The sequence below is a fragment of the Branchiostoma belcheri genome, unplaced genomic scaffold (genome assembly GCF_001625305.1).
Source record: "Branchiostoma belcheri isolate BF01 breed outbred unplaced genomic scaffold, Haploidv18h27 scaffold554, whole genome shotgun sequence".
Taxonomy (NCBI): domain Eukaryota; kingdom Metazoa; phylum Chordata; class Leptocardii; order Amphioxiformes; family Branchiostomatidae; genus Branchiostoma; species Branchiostoma belcheri.
Genome location: NW_017804192.1, coordinates 16162 through 24645, shown reverse-complemented (window position 1 = coordinate 24645; position 8484 = coordinate 16162). Strand labels below are relative to the sequence as shown.

The following is an 8484-nucleotide window of genomic DNA, read 5'->3' as shown; positions in this document are numbered from 1 at the left end:
GATGGTTTTCATGGCAACAAAAGCAGACTGTTGTTTCAGACAGAATAGGAAGGTTACAGAACAATGTTAGTTTTCACCTCGGATCCGGACAAATCGTTTATTTCTTGAGATGATGGTCAGCTTATGAACTCGTGTGGTAACAAAGTCACTCTCTTCATCATACATAATCAGTCTCCACGTGTACAAAATCTAAACGTTTCATCTTAACTTTCACAAGGAATCAGCGCAATCATATTGCCATCCGGAAGGGACTTTGTCCTCAACAGTCTTACAAAAATACAAACATTGTTCACAAATATAAAACACAACAACGACAACAATATGAACGTAGACAGTTGCACATAGAAATCAATAAATTAAGTCTAGAACATCAAACAGGAACTTTGTTGATAGAATAAGTTAAAGATTTATAATAAGTTAAAGAGTAACAATCTTCAAAATACTCCATGAGTCCGCTTCATCAAAACTACAACTTCAACTTGACCTTTACTGACGTTTCCTATTTATAACTTGTGTGTATATAATTATTATAAGGGTGAGTTACTGAGTCCTGTTTATAAGGTTCGGAAACTCGGCTCCCATCTTTTACAAACCAGTCGTACAGTTACACGTAACCTGATATTTTGTATGCGTCTGTGCTAGGCTGTATGTAGCAAGTTTGTGTTAGGTTGGGTGTAGCTAGTTTGTGTTAGGTTGGGTGTAGCAAGTTTGTGTTAGGTTGAGTGTAGCTAATTTGTGCTAGGTGTAGCTAGTTTTTGCTAGGTGTAGCTAGTTTGTGTTAGGCTGGGTGTATGTTAGCAGTAGGTAGTTTACATGGAGCCATCCCCGCTGCCCCACCATTACTGCCGGCCGCCCCCCTCCCCCATGATTGTGTTAGGCTGGGTGCAGCAAGTTTGTGTTGTGTGTAGCTAGTGAATGTTAGGAGTAGGTAGTTTGTGTTAGGCTGGATGCAGCAAGTTTGTGTTGTGTACGCTAGCTTGTGTGGAGCCATTCCCGCTGCCTCGCCACTGATGCTGCCCGCCCCCCTCCCCCATGATAAACTCCGGTGATTGCTGGGGACTAAATAGAATCGAACTGCTGGGCTGGTCCCGTAGTAGATTTGTTATCGCGCAGCGTGAAATTTGCCCGCTGAAGCCGCGCTGATGGGAGCCAGTCGCCCGTGCTGATGGGGAAATCAATACACGTGTTTTATAGCAGCCATTGTCCTAATCCAGTCGGATGCACTATATTTGATTGCTCGCCATCTTCCTCCGATATACCTCCAATGGCGGGGCACAGGGGGTGTGCATGGGGATGGGGGGTACAGGGGTAGGGCTGGGGTCGGGCGGAGGGTGTGCATGGGGGTGGGGGGCACCCTTCAGCCGAAGGGTGCGGAGGTGCACCAACGCAGGGGGTGGGTCAGGGGGTACAAGGGAAGTTCCTGGTTGATAGTTAAAAGTTAAAAGAAAACTTGTTCGCCTCTACATCTAAATGCTTTGTGTTTTTAAACCTTTTTCTAACTTCAAGTCAGAGGGTGAACGCCATAGAAAATGTTCCTATCACTATCGGCTTGCACCTACACATCCCCAGCTGTTACATCAGGCACTATAAACTACCAACTGGCGACTGGATAAGACTGGTTTTACGTCGCCATGGCGACGGGGTTAAAGTTGCTGGAGCATCCAGAGTGTTTGTACTGATGATCAGGTCACTACTTGTTTCCAATCTAAGGTGGACGAGAAAAACCGCCGTTTTGTAGACCAGTTTTCATAAACAACGGAAATAACCGAGCAACAGTGACTGGCCAACCTACGTCACTTCGGTCCCTTCTAATGCACATGTCGAGTTTGTTCAACGTTCTACAAATGAAAAGGCTGAGTTGCCTGTTGATTATTACTCTTGGAAGTGGCCACTTTTAATCTCGAGATCTCGCGAGAAGGAACGTAGAGATCACGCGAGAAGACGCGAGAAGACAGTGGAAATCACGCGAGAAGACACGTGAAGATCTGTCTGAGTGGAAGCACTCTCGCTACTCGGTGAAGATCTCGCGAGAAGACGTGTCCAGCAGGTGCAAGTTCTGCTCCATGAGCGAGTTCGGCGCGTCGTACGTCACAAGGTCATCCAAGGTCAGGTCACAGTCAGGATTATTCTCGGCCATGGCGAGATGTGGTTCGGCGAGACTTGGAGCCCCGCAGTGTCTTGGCACGTGGAAGTTGCTGGAGTTGGCGGGCCCCACCATGGCCTTCATGGTCTCCTCCAGCGCCGCCAGGGACTGGGACGGCGTCGGGAACGGCACCGGGGCGCCGTGCGGCTCCAGGCGGGACGGAGCGCCACGCAGCCCCGCCGGGTCCTCGCTGGAAGCTCGGTAGGGCTCGTCAACACTGGAGGGCGGGGTGGGGTATGTCTGCGGCACGTCGGCGGCGCCGTTGTAGACCTGGGCGGGGTACATGTCCCTCTCGGGCAGCGGCAGCCCGTAGGCCGGCGCCGTGAACTGGCAGTCCCCGCTGCCGAAGCCCGGGTCTAGCGGCGCCGGGCGGCTGTGGTACATGTACGCCAGCGGGTCGATGTCCTTCTCCGGCAGCAGCGTGCGCGGGTTCAGCTGCAGGCAGCCCGCCACCAGGTTAGTGGTGGTCTGGGACAGTCCCTTGGTGAGCGTCTGCGCGAACGTGACGTTATCCGGCACGCTGCCGGTGCGCAGGATGTCCGTCAGCGCGAACAGGTAGTTCCGCGCCAGCCTCAGAGTCTCGATCTTGGAGAGTTTCTGGTTCTTGGAGTAGCAGGGCAGCACCTCGCGCAGCCTGTCCAGCGCGCGGTTCAGACCGTGCATGCGGTTCCGCTCGCGCGCGTTCGCCTTGGACCGACGCATCTTGAACTTGATCACTCGCGCCTTCGTCATGCGCTTCTTCTTCGGGCCGCGCTTCTTGGGCGCGTTCGGTGCCGCCTCCTCCTCGGAATCCGTCTTCTTGGAGCCCTTCCGGACGCGCAGCGTGTAGCCCGGCTTCTTCCCGCCCTCGCCCCCCTCCTCCCCGTCTGCCGCCTCCGAATCGTCCTCCTCTTCCCCCTCCGGGCTGTCCTCGCCGTCCTCCGAGAAGTCGCAGTCGTCAATCGGCTCGTCGCCATCCAAGTCCTTCTCTGCCGCCACGCCGGGCATGGTTCGTGTCAGGGCAGGGGCGTCTGTCTCCCAAAGCTGCAGGCAACAACAACAACAGTTAACGTCACGTACAGACACACACACACATACAGACAGACAGACAGACAGACAGACACACCGTCCATGTCCTTCTCTGCTGCCACGCCTGGCATGGTTCGTGTCAGGGCAGGGGCGTCTGTCTCCCAGAGCTGCAGGAAACAACAACAACAGAGTTAGCCAAAACAACGGCACATACAGACACACAGACAGACAGACACAACGTCCATGTCCTTCTCTGCCGCCACGCCTGGCATGGTCCTAGTCAGGGCAGGGGCGTCAGTTTCCCAAAGCTGCAGGGGAACAACAACAACAGTTAACGACACGTACAGACACGCACACACACACACACACACACACAGACAGACAGACACACAGACACACCGTCCATGTCCTTCTCTCCTAGTTAGGGCAGGGGCGTCAGTCTCCCAAAGCTGCAGGAAACAACAACAATAGTTAACGGCACGTACAGACACACACACACACACACACTCACGCACACATACATACAGATCTAGACACACACACACACACACACACACACACACACACACACACACACACACATAAACACGCACACACACACACACACAAACACACACACACTACACACACTACACACACACACACACTCACGCACACATACATACAGATCTAGACATACACACACACACACACACACACACACACACACACACACACACACACACACACACACGTACACACACACACGCACACACACACACACACACACACACACACACACACACACACACACACACACACACACACACACACACACACACACACACACACACACACACACACACACACACACACACACACACACACACACACACACACACACACACACACACACACACACACACACACACACACACACAAACACACACACACACACACACACACACACACACACACACACACACGACACACACACACACACACATGCAGACGCCATAGCAGTCACCTCTTACGGCACATACATACAACCACCTGCCGCAACACGCTACATGTACAACAACAGGGACACTGCGGTTCGTGACGTCAGCTGGCGGTGATGTGACGCACATCACCATGGCAACAGACCTGGCCAGGCGGCCGGGAGATGTTCTCGGAAAGGGCGGCTTTCGGTTTACCTAGAGCATGCGCATTGCAACATGTCACAATGCAGAATATGGCCTAATGCCTTCCTGGCAACATGGCACAATGGTTTTATTCTCTTCCTTCTGCTAACCCATGGCAACATGTTATAAAGGCTTTAATGCCTTCCCTCTGCTATCGGATAGAGACATGGCATAATGGCTTTATTTGCGGATGGCAACATGTTATAATGGTTTTATTGCCTCCTCCTGAACGGTGTTTGTTGTCCCCACGCTGACGTATTGGCGCAGTAAATCAGGCGGCCTCCAGCTGAGTCGGTCCCAGCTTCCTACGGGGGTACGGATCCCAGAAAAATAAAGGGGTCAAGAGTGTCAGTCCGCGAGAGGGTTAATTTCCCCCTTTGAATCCTCCACCAGGCCTTCCTACGGTGTATATGCATCCTAGAATTCCGGAAAAAGGGAAATAGTTGTCCTGGAAAGTCAGTTTTTTTAACCAGTGTTAGTCTTGCGGAGACTATACCAGTAAATCAGGCCGGCTCCCGCGGAGTCGGTAATGAATTGAGCGGTCCCAGCTCGCCGAGCGGCCGCGGCTCTAACCCAGCCGCTCCCCCGGGAACCGAGTCGTTCCGTCCGAGATGATTTAATTACTTACAATAAACCAACTCACGGCCGCCGGCTTGTTGTGACGGGCCACCGCGTCCGCACGGTGCGGGTAGGGGCATGGCTGTACCCGGTATGTAGTCTCTACCAGGCTTCTGTAAGGGGCCTCTACCAGGCTTCGGTACCTAGCCTCTACCAGGCTTCGGTACGTAGCCTCTACCAGGCTTCGGTAAGGGGCCTCTACCAGGCTTCGGTACGTGGCCTCTACCAGGCTTCGGCAGCGGCAAACTGTTCTCTAAGCGAGGACCAACCGCCCTGGCATATCATGTCTATTTCCCAACTCTTTCCAGCCGCTTCCAGACGTTGTACCCGGTACAGAGCTGCCCTGCTAGGCTATACGGTTGTACCCGGTGCGGTTTAATCTCACATTAACGATCCCGCTAGGCTACACGGCTCTGCTAGGCTACACGGCTCTGCTAGGCTACACGGCCCTGCTAGGCTACACGGCTCTGCTAGGCTACACGGCTCTGCTAGGCTACACGGCTCTGCTAGGCTATACGGCCCTGCTAGGCTACACGGCCCTGCTAGGCTACACGGCCCTGCTAGGCTGTACGGCTCTGCTAGGCTACACGGCTCTGCTAGGCTACACGGCTTTGCTAGGCTATACGGCCCTGCTATGCTATACGGCCCTGCTAGGCTGTACGGCTGGCCCGGTGCGGTTAAATCTCACATTAACGACCCCGCGGGTCGATGGGACAGTCCATCCTCAGGTCGCCTCACAGCAAATTGCGCAAATAGACGTTTTACGGAGCAAACATCATCAGGCCCGGAAACGTTACTTAGGGGCGGCCGGGAATGGCGCGCTGGACGGGCCGCTTCATATCGGGGCAAATTTTACCTGTCTTTAGCGACGAACCTTTCTGCACGCTGATGGCTCTCAGTAATGGGAGCGCAGACTAGCTGTGCAGACAGGGTAGAGTCCGCTTAGCTAAGGCAGGAGGAACAGTTATCCACACGATGATGACGGTATCAGACTGTTACACCATAGTCCGTGCCAATAAGTGCAGGGTGATTCGTGACGTCAATGGGCAATATTATCGCCGGTTTACTCTGCCGCGCGGGTCTGTAAACACTGCCGACTTCCTGGTTTTACATCAGGTCTCCGCACCGTGAAATTATTAATAGAACTGCCCACCAGAAAGCACTTTAATCATGTAATTGTATCTCCGCGCGCGCCACTAAGTCCTCTGCAAACACGCCCCGCCGCCCGTACCGGCAATCACAGGCCGGGTGAAGACAGGTGCCAGAGCCTGGAGTTCGGGGGGGGGGGGCTGAGGGAGGAAGGGTTGTGTGTGTGTGGCCGGGTGGAGACAGGTGGTCCAAGCAGATCCTAGGGTCTCAAAAATAGAGGAGACAGGTGGTCCAAGCAGATCCTGGCGTCTCAAAAATAGAGGAGACAGGTGGTCCAAGCAGATCCTAGGGTCTCAAAAATAGAGGAGACAGGTGGTCCAAGCAGATCCTAGGGTCTCAAAAATAGAGGAGACAGGTGGTCCAAGCAGATCCTAGGGTCTCAAAAATAGAGGAGACAGGCGGTCTAAGCGTGGTCTAAGCAGATCCTAGCGTCTAAAAAAACAGTATCCGATTGGCCAGAGAGGGACCATGAGTGACTCAAGGTGGGGGTAGCAAAAAAAACCCGGCCATATATAAAAAGCTAACGCTCATCCCCCACAACCTCTGCTTGGAGGTAGTAGCCTCCGACAGGCACCGCGGATCGCTAGTTGGAAAAACAGTAGAAATCGGCCAAAATAAAGGGAATAGTATACCGGCAAAATGTACCCTCTCTGGCCGGATAACTCCCCTGGTATACTATTCCCCCCTTTATTTGTGCCAATTTCTAATATTTTTCCAGCGGTAAGCCGAAGTAAAAGTAGAGGCTACACAGGTGGAGCGGGGCCGGGGGCATGGGAGCAGATGTGTGGAGCTTAAAAAGTTTTTCCAAAGGCATTAGCAAAAACCACACTACAGGCTTTCTGCCAGAATCCGTAGCTATTTGTCACTGCTGTTGGCTGTAACGTGCAGGTTCTGTCAGTTTCTCTCCCGAGCCGGGAAAACGCCGCAGGAATCCGACCTGCCGGCGGGCGCGTCTCTCGTGAGGCTCCGGGAAGTTCGGGGATCGCTAATGGCGGGATTCCCGCGCAGCTGGGCGCCGTGTAGAACTGTGCTCTACTCTACAGTAATGTAGGGCCGTACCAGTACAACAGGCTGGACCGCGCTAAAGACGCACAGACTCACATAATAGTGTACTAGCCTAGCTCTACCAGGCTCCGGCAGGTTTGGGGTTCGCTAATTAATGGCAGGATTGTAGCGCAGCTGGGCGCCGGGCTGTAGGGTAGAACAGGTGCGCCAAGTAAAGGCTCTCAGTCTCAGGGTACCGTACTGCAGTACAATACTACCAGTACAACAGGCTGGGCCGCGCTATAGGCGCACAGGCTAGCCTCGCCGTGCATAAGTGTAGAACTGGCTCGCTGGTAAAGGCTCTCAGACTTACTTACGGCTACATCAGTAGAACAGGCGCGCTGTAGGCTGTGTAGCCTATAGATGCCAGACCCATAGCAGAGCACGCTAGGCCCAGAATTGTGTGTGTGGGGGGGGGTATAATTTCCTTGAGGGCATGTTGGCTCTGGCAATGTCCATCTGTCCGATGGATACATACCTGGCCAATTTGATACTGTCTTTTGTTACTAATGATCTGCTTGGAGAGTAGGCTCTGGAGCCGAGAAACTAGTCCGTGTAGGCCCTGGAAACAGTCTGGCACCCAGGCTAACGGCTCGCCAGGAGTCAGGCCCTGGAAACAGTCTGGCACCCAGGCTAAAGGCTGTCAGGAGTCAGGCCCTGGAAACAGCCTGGCACCCAGGCTAAAGGCTCTCAGAAGTCAGGCCCTGGAAACAGTCTGGCACCCAGGCTAAAGGCTCTCAGAAGTCAGGCCCTGGAAACAGTCTGGCACCCAGGCTAAAGGCTCTCAGACGTCAGGCCCTGGAAACAGTCTGGCACCCAGGCTAAAGGCTCTCAGGAGTCAGGCCCTGGGAACAGTCTGGCACCCAGGCTAAAGGCTCTCAGGAGTCAGGCCCTGGAAACAGTCTGGCACCCAGGCTAACGGCTCGCCAGGAGTCAGGCCCTGGAAACAGTCTGGCACCCAGGCTAAAGGCTCTCAGGAGTCAGGCCCTGGAAACAGTCTGGCACCCAGGCTAACGGCTGTCAGGAGTCAGGTACGCAGCACTACTCAGCCTAATGTTCGGTTGTAGCTGAGTACGTTTTACTCTTCCATATCCCCTGAGTCGTTTGGGGAACCGAAATGTACTCTTAACTCGATTTTGTTGCAATATTCCTTTTGCCGTCGCTCGTTGAAAGCAGAGGACATCCCTGCACTGCGTTTCGGACCGACTCGTGGGCAAAGTGGATAATCCGGGAACTCTGCTGGTAACGGCGGATCGAACAAACTTCCATCAGGGCGGCCGCCGTGACCGCTGATGACATTAGGCTTTCCGCCGGACGTTAAGGGGGGACGTCTGCTCCATAACGAGCTGGGGGGGGGTT

General features: G+C 53.8%; 1 protein-coding gene across 2 annotated transcripts in view; it reads right to left on the bottom strand.

Annotated features, from left to right (window-relative positions):
- Positions 1-1345: 1345 nt before the first annotated feature.
- LOC109481444 (neurogenic differentiation factor 1-like) overlaps positions 1346-8484 on the bottom strand; it is a 13429-nt gene continuing 6290 nt past the window's right edge. The window contains exons 1-2 of one of the 2 annotated variants that reach the window (XM_019784031.1): positions 5789-5842; positions 1346-3166 (exon numbers count right to left, since the gene is read on the bottom strand). In XM_019784031.1, the coding sequence (XP_019639590.1) occupies positions 2009-3130 (1122 nt within the window). In that variant the 5' untranslated portion in view covers positions 3131-3166; positions 5789-5842 and the 3' untranslated portion in view covers positions 1346-2008. Of the gene's footprint in view, positions 3167-5788; positions 5843-8484 lie in introns of those variants that run through there. The other variant, XM_019784030.1, reaches the window with a different exon arrangement.